Consider the following 23,617-nt stretch of genomic DNA (forward strand, 5'->3'; position numbering starts at 1 on the left):
GCCAAACATTAAATAAAGTCAAAAACAAATAATGCAACAAGAAGAGTATACCACACTTATCTGTTGTAAAGTAAATATGTACAGCAGATATGGGCATCTAGATCAACAATATTAGTTGCCCATGTGGCTGGACAAGACAGGTAAATACATTTCAAAAAAGGAAAGAAAAAAAAAAGTTTTGACACCCCAGTATTACAGTAGAAAATTCATTCAACTGCGACCTGATCCTTAAAAAGCTTGCCTTTGCATTCAAAATCCAACTTTTTATTTTACAAGTTGACAATGTCAAATACTGTATGTGCACATTTTGCCAGTTTAAATAATCAAAAAAAATAAATCAAGAAAAACATTGCATCAAATCATATTTCATTTACAGCCAAAGTGTGCGAGCACAAGTGTCACTTCATTGTCCAACTGAACAATCAGCTAAACATTGTTATGACATTTCTATGAATAGAAAACCATCACAGTTGCCATAATTAAGTTACTTTATGGACACTGTTACAACACAAACATGACCTTTGACCTCAGTTTAGCGAGCCTTTTGGATTAAATATTCAAAAATCTAAAGAGGTCGCTGCTAAGACATATTATTATGATAAGCCTCTTAAATGAGTTGACCTACAGAAAGGTATGAAAGAAAAAGGTACAGATTTGACCTTTAACCTGTTTTGTCTACCATTATCCAAAGCTTCTTGGGTTTTTGTTCATTGGCAAATGCTTGCCAACAAACCACAAATACAAAAACAACACTTGCTCCTATTTGCAACACAAATAAAAAAATGTCTTTATCCCGGCTGCCATTTGACAGTGAAAGAAGAAACATCTTTCATTTCAAGCTCCACATCCTGCAAGTATGTGCGCTCACTTTGCCTGACGGACTCCATAAAGCCACTTGATCACTCTTGCGTTCCTTTCAATGACAGAAACACCATACGGCACGCGCTCTTGTTCCTCCTCATCGTCACCTTCATCCTGCCTGTCGGAGCCCGCACACTCGGACCCCGGAGCGCTGACGCTGCGAAAGCGAGCCATAGACACAATGTCGGAAGCGGATCCGGTCAACTCCTGCAGGTCCGCGGGGTCCAAACCGCACAGGTTGAAGAAGCGTTCCAACTCGGTTCCGGCTCGGGAAAAACGGTCGCTCATGTCTGATTTGGAGCGGGTCAGGGAGCGGCGTTTCCTGGCGCTGGAGGAGGATAGACGTGTAATGGCCGGCGAGGGAGGAGGGAAAACGGGAATGCAAAGAGGAGATGAGGCGGGAGGCTTGTCTGGTGGAGGTGGAGCAGCAAAAGGTTTCAGAGGAGTGTTTGTTGTTCGGAGGTACAGGTGTGAAGTAGCCAAGCGGAGGGGAAACTGGGGGTGCAGACGGAGAGGCTGAAGCGGCTGGCGGATGAACAGCGGTGGCCTGCAAGGGGTCTGCACGTGCCTGGCTTGAGGTATGACGTCCACCCTGCGCACAGTCCCTGCAATCGGAGATGTAGCAGTTTCGGATGCTTTCAGTCTCACCTTGGCCGGACTCGAGCATCCAGGACGAGACGGCGGTTCCGGCCTCTCTTTTTTCTGCTGAGTCATCACGGTGTCAACGGACTCTGCGGTAACGGCTGCACTGGGTCCGTCGCTCACGTCACTGATCAGATTGCTCAGGTGTTCCAAGTCGAGCTGTGCGGTGTCCTGCTTGATTTTGGGTTGCGTTTGCGTCTTCTTGGAGGGCCTCAGTGTGGCGGTGGGGCTCAGCAGAGGCTTGCGTACATCAGGAGGCCTGACCGGCTGCTGCAGAGGCTTGCGTACATCAGGAGGCCTGACCGGCTGCTGCTTGGACAGCGCTACCGGACTCTTCACATATTTGGCTTTGTCCGCTTCTAGTCTCTCCACCGCACTCTGCTTCGGTCTGCCTGCTGCAGGCGGACTTTGCCGGTAGAAGTCAGGACCCACCGGGCCCTTTGGTCGCAGGCGAGGGGGTGTTGCAGCTACGGTTGTCTTCGCAGACGACCTCGGTGGACGCTGGATCGTCTCCACGGGCATTGCTTTAGGAAAACAACCGCCTGCTTTCTGATATGTGCTCAAGCGGACTCACGTGCCTTTCTTCTTTTTGTTGGACTTGGTCATTGTCAGCACCACTTGATGACCTGTGGAAGAGACTAAATGTGAGCACCTGATAACTTGTTCCAAAGACAAACAGACATTAAAAGGGACAGTGACATGAGTGGATACACTTAGAGCAGGTGTGTGTGTGTGTGTGTGCGCTGTTTGGAAGAAAAACACAACAGATCACACAAACTAACAGCGGCTACTGAAACAATAGCTGCTCTTCTTTACAAAAAGCAGCTGCCAGACTTTGGCTCTGGCTACTTCCTGAAGCCCAAGCCTTGCAGCGACATGACTATTGCAAAAGCAAAATGAACACCAGGTGCTTTTCCTTTTGATTCGCTATGCCAGTTCTATTCAACGGGCAGCCCGGGGGCCAAATCTGGCCCAGGAATTACACCATACCAGCCCCCCAAGTACAAACATATTTACAGAGAATTCCTAAACACACTAGAGTTCTCCTGCTGTGTAGAGGAACGTGGATCACTGTAAACACATTAGAAGATCCTGGTATTGACAGTTCCACCTCCTAAAAGACCAGCGTCCACGACAGAAGACACTCGTATTTTGCATAACAGGGCTATTTTTGTTTTTAAAGAAATTCGTAAGTGATAAAACAAATAGATTAAAAACAAATGTCCACTCCAGAGAATGCTGGTCCTCAAAATAAGAAGAATTAAAAAAAAAAATGGAATTCCGATAGCCCCGATCCTTAGATTTCTGGAAATATGGGCCCTAGAACAATTGAGTTTATTGTCCCTGCTGTACACTACTTCTTTCGCTGATCAGGGTGGTAATACCAAGCAATACTGATGAATTTAAATGTTAGCTACAATAAATCATTTGAAGGTGTCATGCAAATTGCCAGCACAGGTTGCTAGCAAACATGGAACACCTGGACCAAACTTGTTATTGACATTACTGAGGCGTTACTCAAGATCTACATTCAGCTTCCTTTTTGTCAGTTACAATTTTTTAAGGTGTTGCTGTAGCTTGTCTACTTCAGAGGCAACCAGTAGTCATTTGTTCAACTTATTTAGTTATACTAGTGGTGTTCCTCAAGGTTCCATTTTAAGTCCTCTCTTTTTCATCATTTGGCTATTCAACTGGTGGCGCGTGAGTTTAGATCGATAAACTTGTGAGAGACTAACATTTTTGCAGCAGATTCTTAAAAACACTTTCATAGAGATGATCATTGAATAGCTTTTTTTAGTTGAAGGTCCTTAAAAACAGCAGAGTGCTCCTGTAACTCCGACAAAATAACTTGACTAACATCAAATGTCCTCTGAAGAGGACGGTGGTTGTAAAAATATACATGAAAAGACTAATAGTGAATGGAAAAGTCCGACCCCCTGGTCCTTAGAACAATTTAATTGAATATCCCTGCTGTACTGCGATGAGGTGGCGACTTGTCCAGGGTGTACACCGCCTTCCGCCCGATTGTAGCTGAGATAGGCTGTGACCCCAAAGGGAATAAGCGGTAGAAAATAAATGGATGGATCCCTGCTGTATGGGCTTTAGATATGCTACTTGAAAGTTGGCATCTGCCAGTCACATTCTCTACATTGTTGCCATTCCAGTCAAAGCCAGATCAGACTCTCTGAGGAGCTGTTTGGCCTTTATTTTCATTCTTCTTGTCACCTGTAGCCAACACTTGTTCACAGGTGTCAACAATGTTATCATCTGGGTGTGTCAGACTTTACACACACACACACACACACACACACACACACACACACACACACACACACACACACACACACACACACACACACACACACACACACACACACACAGACACACAGACACACAGACACACAGACACACAGACACACAGACACTTGTTACCTTCTTGAGACCTCCGAAAAATGCCTACCTCTTTAGGATCACCCTTTCTAGATATAAAAAAGATTTGTATTTACAACATTAATAATATATACATACTATGCAAATATAAAAAAAGGTAAGCTTTAAGTTAATTTTTTTTTTCTGAATTTTTTGTTTGTAATTGTGTTTAATCTTCATTATTTACTTCAAGTTATTACAGTAGGTCTCTATATACATATTTATTTTATTATTTTTTTAATTAATTTTGGCCAAAGGGGGCGCATCTAAATTTCTTACACACACTTGTTATTACATATGTTGGCCAGAGAGGGAGCACTTCACATTTTTACACACACTTGTTATTTCATACTGTATGTTGACCAGAGGGAGAGCACTTTTAAAACTGATAGTCATTTTGAAAAATCCCTCCTTTTTAAGACCACCCTAATTTTGATAGATTTCACCACCAGGGGTGCAAATGAGACATTCTCTATTAGATGCAATGGTTTTCCGTATTGGGACGATGGTTTCGGTCCTAACTTCTTCACCGGTCCTCATATGGAAGGTACTTTTCCTTGTTGATGTCTCAAGAAGGGTAGAAATACAAGAACACACACACACACACACACACACACACACACACACACACACACACAGCCAAAAGGTGGTCCACACAATAACAGGGCCAATAATGAATAATGCTTCCAAGTCAAGAGCCAGCATGTTAAAGCAAACAAAGAACAGGAAGATAAGCAAGACAAAATGTCCCCTATGTGTAGTGAAGACGCAGGGCCTGCACAGGCTTGTCGCCGCCGGCATACATACATACCTATAATCCCTCCCTCCTTAACAACTCACTCACTTGAAATAGTTTTATACAATTCCGACCGAGAACTTACCAATAAATAAAGTTGAGCCCCTTAAGGGTGTTGTTTTGGTCCGTTGAGCCGAGATAGCTGTCTTTGCGAGGACGACGAGTGGCAGGACGGCTGACACCATTAAGAGACACACAAACCTGTCTGACAACTCAAGAAGACGCCACTAGACTCCGCCCCCTTCTTGCTGATTGGCCCATTCGAGCTCTGACCCGGAAGCGTACTGGCTGGTTACTTACCTGTTATGACTTTAGCAAAATACCACATACAAAAAACGAAATGGTCACAAAATAAAACAAACCCACGTAATTGTGATACCGAACTGAGACTTTTATTAATATTCAAGACATAATTTAAATGTAATATTTGAGTATACAATACAATAAATAATTTAGATTTTTTTTTCTCATGTTATTTTCTGTGTATTGATCTGTTATTGCATGGCACATATATTTCTGTTATATGTTGTACCGCTTTTTGCGTGCTGGCCTAACAAACAATTATTAGGAAAACAAATAACTTACCTGCTTGATACCGGAACACTAGCAAGATTTTTTTTAACTATGTTTTTTTTATATTTAGAATAGTTATTTGGACTATTTTATTTTTCCAGATTAGGTTATGAAAAATTTATAAATCTACCTAATTTGTGCACACGGTAAAGTAAAGCTGGTAAATTACATTTTGAGATATTAAACCATTTTACCATAAATTGATTAACGTGGACCCCGACTTAAGTTGAAAAACGTATTCGGGTGTTACCATTTAGTGGTCAATTGTACGGAATATGTACTGTATTGTGCAATCTATTAATAAAAGTTTCAATCAAACATATTTAAAAATGCAGATGTGTGTCTTCTAAATCAATGAGTGTGTCAATTATTGGAAATAATGCGTTTGTCAACCAGGGCACATTTATTGCAACCATAAACTTATTCAATATTCATTAGAATCCCTTGAACAACCAAATACAATAATAAAACATTTTACAGTGCTTGGCCGTTGCATTTATATACATTCAAGATTTTCCCTATTATTGAAATTGTTTTGAGTAACTACTACAGTTCAGTCTATCCTAAATTCCAGAATACTGACTACTTTTTACAGCTGTGATTAAATCACATATTATTCATCCATCCATTTTTCTACCGCATATCCCTTTCTGGGTCGCGGGGGTGGGGGGGGGTAATGGGAGGAGTGCTGGAGCCTATACACCCTGGACAAGTCGCCACCTCATCGCAGGGCCAACACAGATAGACAGACAACATTCACACTCACATTCACACACTAGGGCCAATTTTTAGTGTTGCCAATCAACCTATCCCAGGTGCGTTATAAATGACAGTAAATCTAATTATTATGTGATATATTTAATGTCTCATTTATGAGGTCTCATTTATTGATTGATACTTCCTCCACCTTAAATGTACATTTGTAACAACGTCAAAGGTGAAAGTAACATTTCCCTGCAGAGTCACTGATTATTGTATGGAAAATAAATGACTGAATAAACAACACAAAACTTCTCAAAGTTCATACAGTACGTGAAGATGTCTGCTGGAAAAAATTGTGATGATGACCCAAAGGACCTTCAAATCTGTCACATTATGTTCAAAGTGTAGATCAGTCCAAAAATAGTATCTTATATCTTTCTCAACAGGTAAAAAACACATATTGTGAATGACAAATTTAAAAGTAGCAAAATGTTAGCCTACAACAATCCATTAATCATTCATACAGTAAACCCATCACTGAGTCATGTGCGGTAAATAATTGTGACAACTCCAGCGTGAGGTTTTCCAGTGTTTGTGTCAGGAGACAGTGCAGTTTTTATCTTTGTCCTTAGCACCAAGACTGTGAGCTCGTCTCCGCCTGATACTGTCCCTCAGTCCCCACTGAGCTGGTTCTCCTTCTTCTTTTGTGTCTTTATCCTCCTTGGCTTCATGTTTTCGAAGCTGTGGAGGCAGAGGAATGGGCTGTCCAAGGAAATAGCCCTCTTGCTCCGAGTCGGACGATGAGGAGCAGGTGGAACAGGAGTCTTCATGTTTGTGCCGGCCCGGCTGCAGGACCAGAGAGGAGACATCGTTCCCTCTCTCGCCATGATCCAGAGTGTCCAGTGGAGGGCGGTCGGCCTGTGAATGCCGGGAGCTTCTGTCTGAGGTTGGATGGAGGCTGGGGTCAGACGAAACGCGGAAACGACTGCAGCCGCGCCGCAGACTGTGTTGGTGGTAAGAGGATCCATCTAGTTCAACGACAAGAACAACAATGATAAATGATAAATGGGTTGTACTTGTATAGCGCTTTTCTACCTTCAAGGTACTCAAAGCACTTTGACAGTATTTCCACATTTACCCATTCACACACACATTCACACACTGATGGCGGGAGCTGCCATGCAAGGCGCTAACCAACAGCCATCAGAGGCAAAGGGTGAAGTGTCTTGCCCAAGGACACAACGGACGTGACTAGGAAGGTAGAAGGTGGGAATTGAACCCCAGTAACCAGCAACACTCCGATTGCTGGCACAGCCACTCTACCAACTTCGCCACGCCGTCCCAATAAACTTTCTTGATTCTATGTGAAGTGAAAACTTTTCTTTTACACACATTAATATTTTCTAAATATTAAGATATGTTTTAACTGTTACAGACTCCACACATAAAGACAAAAAATCAGGTATTGAGCGTTTTTTAAGTGTGTGGTGTGCTCAACACAACACATACATACATACATAACTCCGTTCACCATCAAGCCAGACTCTAGCCTTCAAACCAAAAATCTCCTGTGAACAACCTTGATCAAATGGAGGTGGGCGTATCGATCTAAATATCGATACCATGGTGGATATTGACATTGGATCGATACTAGCGTGGTGGGATCGATACTAGCGTGGTGGGATCGATACTTTTGTTGTAGTTTATCCTGTATGTCGATTTTCTTCAGAGTTCATGCAACTCTTCTAGTCTGTCAGTGCATTCAAATTTTTAAATTAAAATTTTTGTTACATAATTTTTTTGTCATTTTGCAATAGTGACTTTTTCTCAAACAATTGTGTGTACAGTAGTCCATCCATCCATTTTTCCACCGCTTGTCCCTTTTCAGGGTCACGGGGGTGCTGGAGCTTATCTCAGCTGCATTTGGGCAGAAGGCGGGGTACAGTAGTACAACTGAAAATTTATTATTTATAGACTACTGCATTGCTTTTAATTGTTCTATTTAGTTATTAAAATATGTTTATTTGCAGGACATATATTGTCTGTGTTCTCATAATCAAAAAATCAACTATCTTGAGGAAAATTCACAAAATTATTCAATGATGATGACGTTTCAAGTCAAAAAGTGTTGGTATCGGTACCAGTTTTGGCGATACTAGCCATGTACTTACTTGGTATCTGATCGATACCAACATTCACAGTGTCACCCACATCTAGTGAGCTATTTAAGGACTATTTTTGAAAGAAAAATCCCAAAATTAAAGAAAAAAAAAAGACTGGAAAAAGTCGTGAAAACGGCGTGAACACACACTTTATAAACTAGTGAGCAAGCTGGAGGCGAGTACAAATCAAAATAGTAGCTGCAATGCTTTTTTCAGCTTCCTGATAGGCTACTTTCTGTATGCAGCGTGACTTAATTCATGGAGTGATGACTCGGGCGGAGTCAGCATTCCACACAGACATGAAAAGTGTTGGACGTGAATAGTGAACACGTTTAACACTTACTATTGTCAGTCGTAACCTGTTTTGGAGCCAGTTATCATCCCAAATTCACTTTTTTAAATAGCTTTTCCCTTTATTGAGGACTCTTGGAAAAGTTATTTCTTGAATTTAATTATGTTTCTTTCCTTCTTTATCAAAGTGCTTTCACTTGCAATTTTCTTTGGCCTCATCGTGGCTTATTTTGCAGTCGTACTCAACAAAAAAAGCACAAAGAATAAGTCACCAATGTGTATTCTTTGGTTGGGCATTCGTTTCTGCAGAACAATACTCTGGAAAACGGACTGGTTTGAGTTGCGCAATGTTTGGTTGTACAATAACCGACAATGTAAAGCAGGGGTCCCCAAACTTTTTGACTCGGGGGCCGCATTGGGTGTATGTATATATATATATATATATATATATATATATATATATATATATATATATATATATATATATATATATATATATATACACATATATACATTGTCTTTATATTCCAGCGAGTTGATCCGTTTTGTCATTTAACATCAATTAACATTGATGTTCATCAACATTTAACATTGTCACGTTATCGATGGGAAAATTCATTTTTAGACAATATGATTTGCCTGAGCGGCTAGGAGACACCGACAGTAACAAGCGGTATGAAATGGATTAGAAAGGAAAGATAAAATTTTAAAAAATAAAATAATAATTTAAAAAAAAATAAAATAACATTTTTAACACTTTTTTTTTTTAAACTTGGGACTTCCCGTGGGCCGGATTTTGGATGCTGGGGGGCCGGATCCGGCCCGCGGGCCGTAGTTTGGGGACCCCTGATGTTAAGAAAAAACAGGGCAAACATTTGACTTACATTTTTGTCAAAAAAACGATTCATACAGGTCCCAAAGTCGACGTGTTACTTGAACAAGATGTCTGTTGTTTCTATATACCACTATAAACTATGACCAAAACATTGTCACCGAGCATTAACTTTCAATGGACAAATTCACTCTTAACACACCTCAGACCACAAGACAATCTTAGAAGACATGTGATAATCGGGCTTTGCGGTCAGTGGTTAGAAGTGGGAAAATGAGGACAAAAACAGACCAATTGTCTTCATGAGTGTACCCTGCTTTATCCTTACCGAGCAGATCCATCTGAGGTGGGATGCCTTTCTGTAGATGCAAACTGCTTCCAAATCCTCCTTTGACTTCATCTTCGTCCTGAGGGCTATCCTCATTATCTGGTGGCACTTCTTCATTCTCCTCTTTATCTTCTTCCTCATCCAGAGAGTAGCTGCTGCTGATTGGTTCCCTGAAGCTGACCCGCGTTGTCCCACTACGAGACAGTGCGGGTGGAGAATGGGAGGGGCTCTGCTCTGACTGGGAGGTGTTCAGAAGGGATGAGTCCTGCGGTATCAGGTCTCGAGACTTTATTGGGAGAGGAGGCGGTTCAGGTGACATGTCAGTGTGTGATGTTGTGTTTGCCTGGAGAGCATCTGAAAAGGATGAATGTTTTAGCCAAAAACGAACATTTAATATTGATGTTTTTCAAAAATGGTCAGTAATACCTTTCATGACTTGATTAGTCTTTTCCACCCAGTTCCTACAGTCCGCACCAGTCGAGGTTCCTCTTGAACGAAGACTCGGTGCAGGATGCCCAGTATTTCCATTTAAAAGGCCGCTCACAGGCACTTTGATTCCACAGCCCTCTGGCAATAAATTGTAATGTGGAATGTTGCAGGGCCAAGAGGGTTTGAGACCTTTTCCTCGATGAATGTGAGGGAGAGGTGAAAAGGAGCCTCTAGGATGAAGTCCATTTTGAACAGGAGTCAAGCAGTTGACACCTTGGACGACAACAGACAAAATGAAAATATTATCTTCCTAAATATTTTTAGGACAGTATTGAAGATGAACACACCTCTGTTTTCCAATGAAGTATAGATGCAATCTTTTACAGGACGTATAGGTTTGACGCCCTCTATTGGCTGCAATGGGGAACCACACTGCATTTGCGGTGGTCCACAGCGCCTGCGCTGAAGTGGTCTGCTCTGCAGTGTCGAGTCACAAGAGTCAGAGTTTTTGGGGTCTTCTCCAAGTGAACAAGACCTGGAGCAGAAGATGAGCCCCCTGCGAGGGAGGAAGGGACGTCCGAGCAGAGGTAGTCGACATCGGGAACAGCAGAAACAAAACTCCACGGCATGCCAGTGCTGACCCTCGTACGTCATCTGGCTCTGGTCGATGCCTACAAAATAAAATACAATTGTTAGCAGCAGCAAAACATGATAAAACACCTCTGTATTAGTTTTTTTCTCCTGATATTTGTAATTAATTTTCTTATTCTAAGTAACAAAGCATGATACAGAAGGGTTGCTGATTTTAGAATTTGTCAACATTTGGCCAGTCATTAAGACAACCAATCATAGGACTCAAACAACAATGTGCTTTCCTGAATGTATAATAAAATATACTACCATGGGACACTTTAATTAGATACACCTGCAAAATTAGAAACATCAATTCTATAGTAAAAATAGCATCAGAATGTGATTAATTTAAGATGGTTGTTATTGTTGTTGCATTTTGCTGTGGAGTACAACTACACTCTATGATTATGATTTACTTCAAATATGCATACAGTTACAACATGTCCGAAAAGGAGTAGGAAGAAGCAGAGTTTATTTAATCCAGACCCTTTTCCGTTTCATAGCAGTTTGTTATACATTTGTTTACTTCTTGTTCTCAATTTGTAACACAGAATAAATCAATCAACAAATAAATCATTAATAAAGTTCTAAAAAAAGAGTCAACATTGATAGCAAAATTGTTTTCTTAATATTCGTCTAGTTATCATTGTTTGACTTCCTTAATGCATCATTTTAGCTGTTTGCAAATGCACCAAATCATTGAATTTCAATATTCCATCCATCCATTTTCTACCGCTTTTCAATAAATAAAGGGTTTGAATGTTCTCCATATCCAACATTATGTATTATTCTAATTGACCTTTTTTGTAACATTGTTAGTTAATGAAGTGTACTTTTGTAATTATTCACCCATATTTCTGCACAATAACTCAGATATGGTAACACTAGCGAGCAGTAGAGAATATGGAGTAGTCCAGAACATATTCTGCTTTGTTCAATAATCAAGTATTTCTTGCAAAATTATATTGTATATTTCTTAGATGAGATTTCCAGTTCCTTTTATCATCTTTTATTACACCTAAAAATGTTATCTATTTTACTGTCAATGTCTACTCTGTCTATTTGTTTGATTTTCTCTTCTACTGTTACCCGATAGCATTATTGCAAATGTATTTACCGGTATATTCAAGGATAGTCTTTGATTATTTTTGTCAAACCATCTCTTTAATTGGTTAATTTCTTTTGTTTGTATTACCTTCCGAGCAAAATGCAGTCTAATCATCTGCGAATTGTACTTACTTTAAACTATGTGTAACTTTACATATATCATTTATATAGAGATTCATATAGAGATTAAACAAGTTTGGGCATTGATTCCTAGGGTATGCCACAAGATATATTTATGTGTAAGCTGTTCTATTCTTATCAGGATTTTATGTGGATGTGAAGAGAAATTTTACATAAAAGATTGCACCTATGTGGCACCATCTCAAATAGAATAATTTCCTGCATTTCTCATCTTGTAAATGTTCTGTTTTTGCATTGTGCATTATTAGGGTACACTCTTTTAGTGTATTTACGGTAATTCCCAGCATGCATTGCTCTAAGCGCGGGCTCCGGTGTTTTGGTCTGTTATGTGAACGGCAGTGGCCGGTTTGTTATTGTGTTCCCTCAGTAAAGTATACGTATAAAAAGAAGAAGGTTGTCGTAATTGAGTTATCAATGGTAGCAGAGGATGTCTAACAACGCTAACTACAGAGTGCCTCCTGCGTTTGAAGAAAAGAAGTCATATGAGAGCTGGAAAAATGAGGTTGAAATGTGGATACGTGTTACCGATCTGGATAAGGAGAAACAAGCATTAGCTGTTGCTCTCTCACTGAGGGGGAGAGCTAGAGATACAGCTTTGGAAATACCTGCGGATGATTTGAACAAAGATGACGGGATGAAGACCCTTGTAAAGGCATTGGATAATGTATTCTTAAAAGAAGAAAAGGACAGAGCTTATGATGCATACGCGGACTTTGACAAGATTCGGAGAGAAAACGAAGTTTCCATGGTGGATTACATCGTTCAGTTCGAGCAGAGGTACAACAAAATGCGCAAATTTGACATGGTTCTTCCCGACGCTGTTTTGGCATTCAAGTTGTTGGATACAGCCAGTCTCGATGTTAAAGATAAACAGCTTGCGCTTACAGCTTGTTCAACACTTACATTTGCAAGCATGACGTCAGCTTTAAAAATGATTTTTGGAGACAATGTGCAGCCGCCCACATGCAGCGGGGGAATTCACATGCGCGAAGATGTTGCTTTTTATGTGGATCAAAGGAAAAGAGACGGAAGGAAATTTCGTTCCCAACCCGACCAAAAGAGGGCGCCATTGACTGGCTCAAACCCACTGGATAGGTTCGGCAGAAGATCCAAGTGCGCTATTTGCCAGAGTACATTTCACTGGGCTAAGGACTGCCCAAATAAGGCTGAACATGTAAAAATGACAGAGGAAAATGCAGAGACTGAAACAATTGAAGAGTGCAATGTTACATTGTTTTCTAAAGAGTCAGTTTCTGATGCTGAAATATTCATGGTAGAAGCCTTAGGTTCAGCTGTAATTGACACTGCATGCACCAGAACAGTCTGTCGTGAAAAATGGCTGGAGAATTACATTCATACACTGAAGGAGAGTGACAAGAAAACAATTGAAAATACAGAGTAGAAGAGCTTTTAAGTTTGGTGATGGACAAGTTGTTCATTCCATAAAAAAAGTAAAAGTCCCAGCAAAAATAGGACAAACCAGGTGCCACATAGAGACTGAGGTGGTCTCAGTGAACATTCCTTTACTACTAAGTAAAACGTCACTTAAGAGGGCAAAAGCAGTGCTTGACATTGAGAATGATAAAGCCACAATGTTTCAGAAACCAGTGCCTCTTGAGATTACATCCTCAGGACACTACTGTGTAAACATAGTGGACAGAGATTGCACAGCCACCCATTAGAATGAACCCCAAACTGATGAAGTTCTGGCCATAACAGATGGCATGAGTAAAGATGAAAAACTCAAAGTATTGGTGAAACTTCACAAGCAGTTTGGACATGCCTCAGTTGATAAACTCAAAAAATTACTAATTAGTGCTGGAAGTAATGATGATGAGAGTGTTACTATTCTGAATGACATCGTAAGTAGCTGTGAAACATGTCTCAAGTACAACAAGCCCAAACCAAAGCCATCAGTTGGTCTACCAATGGCTTCAACATACAATGAAACTGTGGCATTAGATCTACACGAGCTAGAACCAAATGTGTGGTACCTCCACATGATTGATCACTTCACCAGGTTCAGTGCTGGTAGCATTGTTACAACAAAAAAATCCAGTGACATTGTGAGGCACTTTATTCATTCCTGGGTGAGTGTTCATGGAGCCCCATCTAAGATTTTTTGTGACAATGGAGGTGAATTCAATAATGAAGAAATGAGGGACATGGCTGAGAACTTTAATATTGAAGTGAAAACCACTGCTGCCTACAGTCCATGGAGTAATGGATTGATGGAAAGACATAACCAGACCCTTACAGAGATCCTGTTAAAAGTGAAGAAAAGCAGTGTTTGTGACTGGAAAACAGCCCTAGATTGGGCCTTGATGGCAAAGAATACAATGCACAATGTGCATGGATTTAGTCCATAGCAGCTGGTGTTTGGACAAAACCCGAACCTACCTTCTGTGCTGGTTGATAAACCACCTGCCCTGGAGGGCACTACCATGAGTAAATGGGTAGGACAGCACATTTCAGCATTACATGAAGCAAGGACAGCGTTTACTGAGGCAGAGTGCTCTGAGAGAATCAGGAGAGCTCTGCGCACACAGCTTCGCAGCACAGATGAATACTACGAAACTGGAGATAAAGTGTACTACAAAAGAATGGACTGCAATGAATGGAAAGGCCCTGGGGTGGTAATTGGACGAGACGGGGTGGTAATATTTGTTAGACATGGAGGCTCCTATGTCCGGGTGCATCGCTGTAGACTGCGCAAAGCCACAGATCACTACACTGACACGTCTCGTGACAGCCAAGAAAGCCAGACAGAACTTAATGCAGCAGAATGTGGCATTGAACATGTTGAAGATCTACCCAATACTGTATCTAGTGATGGAGACAGTGTGCCTAACACAGAGAATGCGGCAGGGAGCTCTAATAATGACAGAGACAGCAATGAGCACGATAATGATCCATCTGACAGACAACCTTCTATCATAAGAACAGATCGTAGTATGAATCTAAAGGCAGGACAATTCATTAAGTATGTGGAAAGAGACACTGGGATTTCACACACAGCAAAAGTGCTAGGTCGAGCGGGAAAGGCAACTGGAAAACACAAGAACTGGTACAATCTGGAGTACACTGAGCCAGTTAACCTCACTGGCACAACAAGGTCAGCTGACCTTTCACCGGTTGACACACTGCAGATTCAGTCATTGGACAGGGTGGAACAGCCATCTGATCACGAGGATGTACTTGTTACAAAGGATGTGTCATTTGAATCAGCTAAACTTACTGAAATCAGTAACTGGGAGAAACACGGTGTGTTTGATGAAGTAAAAAACATTGGACAAAAATGCATTTCCACAAGATGGGTGTGTACACTCAAAGACACACCAGACGGCATAGTTCCAAAAGCAAGGCTAGTGGCGAGAGGATATGAAGAGCTAAACACAAAAGATCTCCCAAAAGACTCGCCAACATGTGCCTCAGAGTCTCTTAGACTACTCATGTCTGTGATATGTCAAAACCGATGGACACCCCACTCTATGGACATTAAGTCAGCATTCCTTCAAGGAAATGAGTTATCCCGAGACATCTATGTTCGTCCACCACCTGAAGCCAAGAGTGAGGGAACTCTATGGAAGCTAAACAAATGTGTTTATGGACTAAATGATGCATCATTGTACTGGTACAATAGGGTTAAAATGTTGCAAACTGGAGGAAAGCTGTCACAAATTGACCCTGCTATATTTTATTGGTTGGATAAAGATTGTAATGTGTCTGGGGTGCTTGCTTGTCATGTTGATGGTTTCATCTGGGGTGGTTCACAGATTTTCACAACAACTGTAATCCCTCACCTGCAATCTGCCTTTCAAGTGGGCAGAGAAGAACATGACAGTTTTCGCTATGTAGGCATGGAGTATGTCACTGCAAATGGAGTAACATGTATGCATCAAGACAATTACATACAGAATCTTCAGCCAATTCACATAGACATCTCCAGAGCCATGAGACGGGATGCTCTTTTGACTAAAAGTGAAATTGATGACCTGAGATAAGGCTGAAACGACGCGTCGACATAGTCGACGTCATCGGTTACGTAAATACGTCGACGCCGTTTTTGTGCGTCGACGCGTCGCATAATGACGTCACACTACCGTCATGGCGAAGCGCAAAGCAGACGATCAAAGAAGACGAGGCGAGCGGTGCGAGCGAGGGGGGAAAAGCATGCCAAAAGTGGTCAAAAGTGTGGGAGTATTTCAATAAACGGCCTAATAATGTTGTTGTATGCACACTGTGTCGAGCGGAAATGGCCTATCATAGCAGCACAACGGCTATGAACGAACATTTGAAAAGAAAACCATCAACTAGTCAATCGTCCGCGAGAGCATACGTTGTCATCATTACACAAAAACATGAATGTGTCATTTGTATCTGCTAGGGGTGTAACGGTACGTGTTTTGTATTGAACCGTTTCGGTACGGGGCTTTCGGTTCGGTACGGGGGTGTACCGAACGAGTTTCTAAGCTAAAGCTAAAGTCTTAACAAGCTGCTTTGCTCCGTCTGCCTCTGTCTCAGCACGCAGCATTGTCCCACCCACACAACCATCTGATTGGTACACACGCAGCATTGTCCCACCCACACAACCATCTGATTGGTACACACGAAGCATTATCAGCCAATCAGCAGTGCGTATTCAGAGCGCATGTAGTCAGCGCTTCAGCGTGGAGCAGATAGGTGTTTAGCAGGTGAGCATCAGGCAGCGGACTCTCCCCAAATGATAATAAACACCTCCCAGTCAACTACTAGTAACATCACTATGAGCCTGTTGACCTTCTAGAAACTTAAACTGCAGCTCAGCTCACTCGCAATCCTGGCTTGAGGTGAAGGCTAATTAGCTCTCAGTTCCAGCCACATCGACCCCTTCTGAGCGCCTATTTTCAGCTGCTGAGAATATTGTAAACAAGAAAAGAACCAAAGCATGTAGACATGCTAACCTTTCTTCATTACAACTGTTAGACACTCACTGGAATGAGTAGAATTGGTTATTGTGTACTGTGTTGGACTGGATGTTTATTTTGCACATTTTAAAAGCAATACTTAATGTTTACAGTGCTCCAGAATATTTAGATTGGCACTTTTTTGTATTGGATGTTTATCTTTATTTTTGCACATTTTAGCAAATAAGCAATACTTTCACTTTTGTTGAAATGTTTACACTGTTGTTACAGAATATTTCGTTTTGCACTTTTTTGTATTGGATGTTTATCTTTATTTTTGCACATTTTAAAGCAAAATAAGCAATACTTTTACTTTTGAAATGCTTATACTATTGCAGAATATTAAGATTTGCACTGGATGTTGACTTTTATATTTGCACATTAAAAAGCAAATAAGCTACTTTTAATTTTGTTAAATGTTAAAAGTTTTAAATGTTTACATTGTCACAGAATATTTAGTCATGTTGTTGTCAATGTTGACTGAGTGGCCATACTTCTTTTTTTTTGTAAATAAAAGCCATGCCTTTTGAAAAAACGGGCCTACATTTATTTTTTCATCTTCATTTTGAATAAAGAAATAATCGGTAAAAGGAAAAATAATCTATTGATTAATCGAAAAAAAATAATCTATAGATTAACCGATTAATCGAAAAAATAATCTATAGATTAATCGATAGAAAAATAATCGTTAGCTGCAGCCTTAACCTGAGATCAAAAATAGGTCAACTTCTGTGGGTTGCCAGACAAAGTAGACCGGATATTATGTTTGATACACGTGTCCTTGCAGCTAACATAAAACATGCTACTGTGCAGACTTTACATGACACAAACAAGGTGGTGAGAAATTTTAAATCAGAACATGTGACACTGAAGTTTCAGAACCTGGGAAAAGACAGTTCTCTAAAGCTAGTAGTGTTCTGCGACGCCTCGCTGGGAAACCTTACAGATGGAGGCACTCAAGGGGGACATCTCATTCTGCTGATGGGTGAGGAAGGAAGATTCTCCCCTGTGTATTGGCAGTCAAAAAAGATCAGAAGAGTCGTACGGAGCACTCTTGCTGGGGAAACTCTTGCCCTTGCCGATGCTGTTGACAGTGCCATTTTTTTATCTGAACTTCATGCAGAACTTACCACAGGGAATGTATCACAACATGTCTTACCAATAGTGTGTGTCACTGATATCCACTCCCTTGCAGACGCTATCAAGTCTACTAAGTCAGTGACAGAGAAAAGGCTCCGTCTTGAAATAAGTGGCATCAAAGAACTTCTTCAGTGTAAAAGAATTCAACAGATTCTCTGGGCACCTACTGGAGAGCAGCTAGCTGACTGTTTGACAAAACGAGGTGCATCCGCACTTCAGCTAAAGGCACTCCGTGTTGGACAGTGGAAACTCGAATAGAGACTATTCTTTTGTGGACAGTTTTTTTTGTATAAGTTTTTTTTGTTGATCACCATGTTCTTACATTTTCATACTTATAGACATTAATAATAGACTGTGATTTTTTTGTGTTAAAAAAACTAAAAAGAAAAAGTGGGAGATTGTAAATGTTCTGTTTTTGCATTGTGCATTATTATGGTACACTCTTTTAGTGTATTTACGGTAATTCCCAACATGCATTGCTCTATGCGCGGGCTCCGGTGTTTTGGTCTGTTATGTGAACGGCAGTGGCCGGTTTGTTATTGTGTTCCCTCAGTAAAGTATACGTATAAAAAGAAGAAGGTTGTCGTAATTGAGTTATCAATCTATACGGTAAAACAAAGATAACATGCACAGAAATGTATGCCATCTTTCTTCGTCTGCTAGCTGCTTTGGAAGCACAGTGAATATCTTTCCTTACCTATGTGTTCTCCACAGGTGTCACAATACTCTGCATACAGCGACTCATAGCAGGAGCAGCAGAATGGCCGACACTCTCTCATGATGTAACGTTGACCGCCCAGCGGTGCCTCACACTCAAAACAGCAGAAGTGCTTCATGTGCCAAAACCTTCCTTCTGCTTCTGTGCATTCATCTGCAAAAATGATCTAAGATTGACAAGAAAACAGAACAAAGAGTGAATGTGACATAAACTGCAGTGGCGAACTGGTTGCAGATGTGCAATTTTCTACAGAGGATTTGGGTTAATAAGATGCTGGCACCCTGCTTTTGCGGGCTTAACTATTCCCTGAATGAGAATCTTGTAGGTCAGTCGTGTCAGATTTATTAGTAAAGCATAGGCTAATCTGTTAAGTCACTCACAGGTCCTTCATAACAAGAAGAATGCTTCTCTGGAAGGGAGTCATCCATATGAATTTACAGTATAAAACAATTCCTTCTTTCAGTTTTAAATGTAACACACTCATGCAATTGACAGTTATAGGGAAAATGAAATTAGAAAATGATGTTCCAAAAGCCCGATGAAGATTTCCTTATAGGTATGAGCAGAGGTTAAGATCAGTTACTCACTGATAATACAACAATGTTAAAAACAGCTTGCTGCTGTTGTTGAGGATACACAAGGAAGACAACTGAGTAACAGTCACCTCATCACAAGCTTGACATCGGGGTTTGAGTCTCTCAGCGTGATGACGGCCACAGTAGATCTGTCCATCTTGGTAGAAGTAGATCAGATCGACCAGCAGCTCACTGCAGCAGGCACACTGGAAACACTGAGGGTGCCAACAATTGCCGTTTCCCGCCCGACTGGCAAACACTGCGATGTCTCCACCGGTTATCTTTCTGTCACACTGGAAAAAAAGATTTACTAGGAGAGGGTGGCCTGCAAAAGGAGGGAAGCTCCAAGTCTCATGTTTTTTACAAGCCTTATTTACTGTATGCATAGACAGAGTAAAATAAAAACGCAGTTCTACCTGCTTGCAGACACCTCCAGACATAGTGACGGGGAAGAGTCTGACGACGCCTCGCCCCACATTATCTCGTTTCCTCTGCTGGCTGAACAAACGTAACTCCTTCTTTTCCTCTTCCTTCAGAGCGTTGCAGTACTGTGGCTGAGGATGTACACAGAAATAAGTAAGTAAGTTATAAGAAATAAATTAGTGAAATGCATTAAAAGGGTCATATCATGATTTTTTTCTACATTTAAAACACTTCTTTGTGGTCTACATAACATGTAATGGTGGTGCTCTGATCCAAATTTTCTAACGTCTCTTCAGAATGCGCCGTTTTGTGAGCGGTCTTAGTTACGTGCCGAAGCCCTCCTACAGGCCAAGCCCCCTTTGACTACGTCTTCACCCCGTCAGTCATGTTGTAGTTTTTAGGGCTTCTAATGTTGGGATGTTACTGACGTCACGTCCGGCTCACGTCCCACCCAATGAGTATGCATGGTGGTCAAGTTAGCTCTGTTTTCAATGGGTACTCTGCGCTAATTAGCCTTTCTCGTAGAAAAAATGCCTTATGTTTGTGTTGTTTTCGACTGTACAAATCGTTCAAATCGCGAAAAGGATAAACGTTTCTTCATAGTTTCTCGAGAGGTAATTAAAAAGAGAGGAAGAGTGCAAGATTTTACGAAACGACGAGAAAAGCAGCTCACACTGCAGTCCAAGGGAGCAGAGTCGAAGAATACATGAGTTTGCAGTGATCAGTTTTTTAAAGGTTTGTTTGATATAATTTTAACGTTTATCATTTACCATTTAAGTATTATTTTGATATTATTTGTATTTCCTTAACACATGCTTGCTATGAGTGTTTCGAAAAGCACCAACTCGGCTAGTCTAAAAGAAAGCAAATGTCAGCAAAACCTAAAATGGTTAAAGCTTTTACCAAAGGCAACAATCATTAATGAATATATCAGCACATACACGATGTTGACATCTATAGTTATATTTTTAAAAAGATGGGGAAAACACGGCAACAACAATAACAACAATAACCATCAGTAGACACAAAGTAAAATCACCTTACTCGAGCATAAACGATGCGTATTTATCCGGGAGAGTCTTGATACCAATTTCCTTGACCCAGCCATACAAAAAGAAGTTGTAGACCTCCATGCTTTTCAAAGTTTTGTGTTTTGTCATGTACAATGGCGTCTGGAGCACAATAGTTTAATATGTCTGGGAACGTGACCGACGTACAATTCTTGATATCACTCGACCAAATCTTTTTTTGATAAAGTATAGGGATCTATTCCATTGCATAGTTTGGTTTTTTGCTCGTATCTGCTTTTTGCAGGAAGATTTAAGCCTCTTTTGTACTCAGACTGCTTGCAACAGGTAAGAAAAGTTGGTTTTGTATAATATGACCTCTTTAAATTGTTCAAACATAAAACGTAATTGTATTTAATATATTTATTGTAATATTCAAGGTAATGAAATTACTCAGGTAATCAATTGTTGAAAAAAAGGCGTTTTGCCTTGTTATTGGCAGCAAAACTAAAAAAAACTACTTCAAATCCTAATGAAGGGGTTAGGCACAGCCCAATGAAGAAATCATAACGAATTAGTGTGCCTTTCTATAAATGTGTATACAATACTTGTTTTAAGTATTTGTCCTTTGTTGGAGAGCTGAGTTGTGCAGTGAAAAAAAATCCTGAATCTGCCCCCGACTTTTTAAAAATGTATGACTTCTTCACTGATTCATGCACTATTCCGCCTTTGATTTGATTCAGACATGACCGTGTCTTTGACTTTGCTGAAATGGTTAATTGTATAAGGTATTTACTGTGTTTCAATCAATATTCTACAACAGTGCTACCTCACTGTCGTGGGCAGGAAGTTGGTGCAGCAACTGTCTGATTCTGTATCTTTCCCCTGCGCTGTTCACATAGGGCACCCTGTCCTCTGGCAAGCAGCTGAAATACTGGTACACCTGCAAAATTGACAAAAGTGTTCACATGACAAACGTAGGTTACATCCTGCAAAAATACAGATTTCAGTAAGTTTTTGAGCAATGAGGCCACCTGCTCAGGCTTGAGTCCTGACGGTACCCAGGCGTACTCCTCAGAAGCGCAGCCCGAGTCGTCATCGGAGATGGAGTGTCTCTGGAAATCGGACACCAACTTTGTCATCATCTTCTCCAGCTGGCTTGGCATTGAGCGCACGGCATGATCCTCTCGCACACACTTGCAGTGCACACAGATCTTCCTGTGGACACAATAACACTTTGTCTTAATACAAGAAGTTATTTAAACTTACCGATACAGTGAGGAGCTTCTTAATTGTTAGACAATCATGTGAAAAGGTCTAATTATTGGCATGAAAGAAGCATGAGAAAACATCTAAGCAGATTGGTAAAACTACTAAAATCGGGATTAAGAACTGTGAAACAAATTATTAAAAAGTTGGCAGGACAGTGGTAGAACTTTTTCACAAATCTCAAATAATCTTATAGTGATGAATGCATCTCTGGTAAGAAATACATTTTGTGGCATTTAGGGATGCATGATTTTGTGAAAAAACCTAACTGCGATTTTTCTCTATAAAACTGCGATTGCAATTCAATTTGAGATTTTTATATGTTATACATATAAATGCATAAAACTGCGAAAACAAATATAGTGAAGGAAGACATGTTACTTTTAGACTTAACATATTGTCTCAAGGTGCCACACATTAAAAACAATATGCAATTTTTTAATATTTACTAAAAAAATTGGCTTTATGCAGACTGACTCAGAGCGTTTGTCTACATCATGCTCTTAAACTGAAGAAATAACCGATAAAAACTACCGTATTTTTCGGACTATAAGTCACAGTTTTTTTTCATAGTTTGGCCAGGGGTGCGACTTATACTCAGGAGCGACTTATGTGTGAAATTATTAACACATTACCGTAAAATATCAAATAATATTATTTAGCTCATTCACGTAAGAGACTAGACGTATAAGATTTCATCGGATTTAGCGATTAGGAGTGACACATTGTTTGGTAAACGTATAGCATGTTCTATATGTTATAGTTATTTGAATGACTCTTACCATAATATGTTACGTTAACATACCAGGCACGTTCTCAGTTGGTTATTTATGCGTCATATAACGTACACTTATTCAGCCTGTTGTTCACTATTCTTTATTTATTTTAAATTGCCTTTCAAATGTCTATTCTTGGTGTTGGGTTTTATCAAATAAATTTCCCCCAAAAATGCGACTTATACTCCAGTGCGACTTATATATGTTTTTTTCCTTCTTTATTATGCATTTTCGGCAGGTGCGACTTATACTCCGGTGTGACTTATACTCCGAAAAATACGGTGTATAGTGAAGAAAAGAGGTTTGGATTTGCTACAACAGTAGTGGTACGAGTAACAGCACGCTGCAAAGTCTGTTTAAAAAAGTCAGTAGCAATTTATTGCAGCATCTGAAAAAGAGGCATCCAACCAAGTGGGGGAAATGCAACAAGAAGATGAAGAAGACCGTAACAACAAACAAAAAAACTCCTGCTAAAAAGCTGGGAAGCGATTGTGAAGCATAAAGCAGCGTAAAGCTCTTAGCATATCAATAAACATAACAGTCGCCAGTGGCGAACAATAGCAACCTGAAAGTAAACAAAGTAAACAAATGGAGTAAAGGAGCGCTAGGAACAGAACTAAACACTAAACATAGGGAAACCACAAACAAAGGCAAAACAAGACCAGGTCATGACAGTAAGTAGAAATACATTTGACTATTTATGTCAATTTTGTTCCGTTTAAAATCTCATTTGATAAACGTTTGGACAATTTACTCTGCTAATTTTCATTAGCCTGTCAATGAGCTGGTCCATTGTATGTTAGCATTAAGCTAGCGGCCTTAAAGCCAAACTTCAT

The 23,617-nt window shown here is 40.4% G+C and overlaps 2 protein-coding genes across 3 annotated transcripts in view; both read right to left on the reverse strand.

The window, feature by feature from the left end:
* Window positions 1-248: 248 nt before the first annotated feature.
* Window positions 249-4,987, reverse strand: fam110a (family with sequence similarity 110 member A). Its single transcript, XM_062052065.1, has 2 exons — window positions 4,815-4,987; window positions 249-2,129 (listed from the first exon to the last, which is right to left on the reverse strand). The coding sequence occupies exon 2, from the start codon at window positions 2,023-2,025 to the stop codon at window positions 865-867; it is 1,161 nt and encodes a 386-aa protein (XP_061908049.1). The 5' UTR covers window positions 2,026-2,129; window positions 4,815-4,987; the 3' UTR covers window positions 249-864.
* Window positions 4,988-5,703: 716 nt separating this feature from the next.
* The window catches only part of prickle3 (prickle homolog 3), a 38,216-nt gene continuing 20,302 nt past the window's right edge, over window positions 5,704-23,617 (reverse strand). Inside the window, exons 2-10 of one of the 2 annotated variants that reach the window (XM_062053448.1) lie at window positions 21,771-21,954; window positions 21,566-21,679; window positions 19,723-19,860; window positions 19,396-19,599; window positions 18,711-18,897; window positions 10,394-10,717; window positions 10,044-10,319; window positions 9,618-9,971; window positions 5,704-7,032 (exon numbers count right to left, since the gene is read on the reverse strand). In XM_062053448.1, the coding sequence (XP_061909432.1) occupies window positions 6,602-7,032; window positions 9,618-9,971; window positions 10,044-10,319; window positions 10,394-10,717; window positions 18,711-18,897; window positions 19,396-19,599; window positions 19,723-19,860; window positions 21,566-21,679; window positions 21,771-21,902 (2,160 nt within the window). In that variant the 5' untranslated portion in view covers window positions 21,903-21,954 and the 3' untranslated portion in view covers window positions 5,704-6,601. The remainder of the gene's footprint in view (window positions 7,033-9,617; window positions 9,972-10,043; window positions 10,320-10,393; window positions 10,718-18,710; window positions 18,898-19,395; window positions 19,600-19,722; window positions 19,861-21,565; window positions 21,680-21,770; window positions 21,955-23,617) is intronic. The other variant, XM_062053447.1, reaches the window with a different exon arrangement.

Source organism: Entelurus aequoreus, linkage group LG07, assembly GCF_033978785.1.
Source record: "Entelurus aequoreus isolate RoL-2023_Sb linkage group LG07, RoL_Eaeq_v1.1, whole genome shotgun sequence".
In the NCBI taxonomy this organism is placed as follows: domain Eukaryota; kingdom Metazoa; phylum Chordata; class Actinopteri; order Syngnathiformes; family Syngnathidae; genus Entelurus; species Entelurus aequoreus.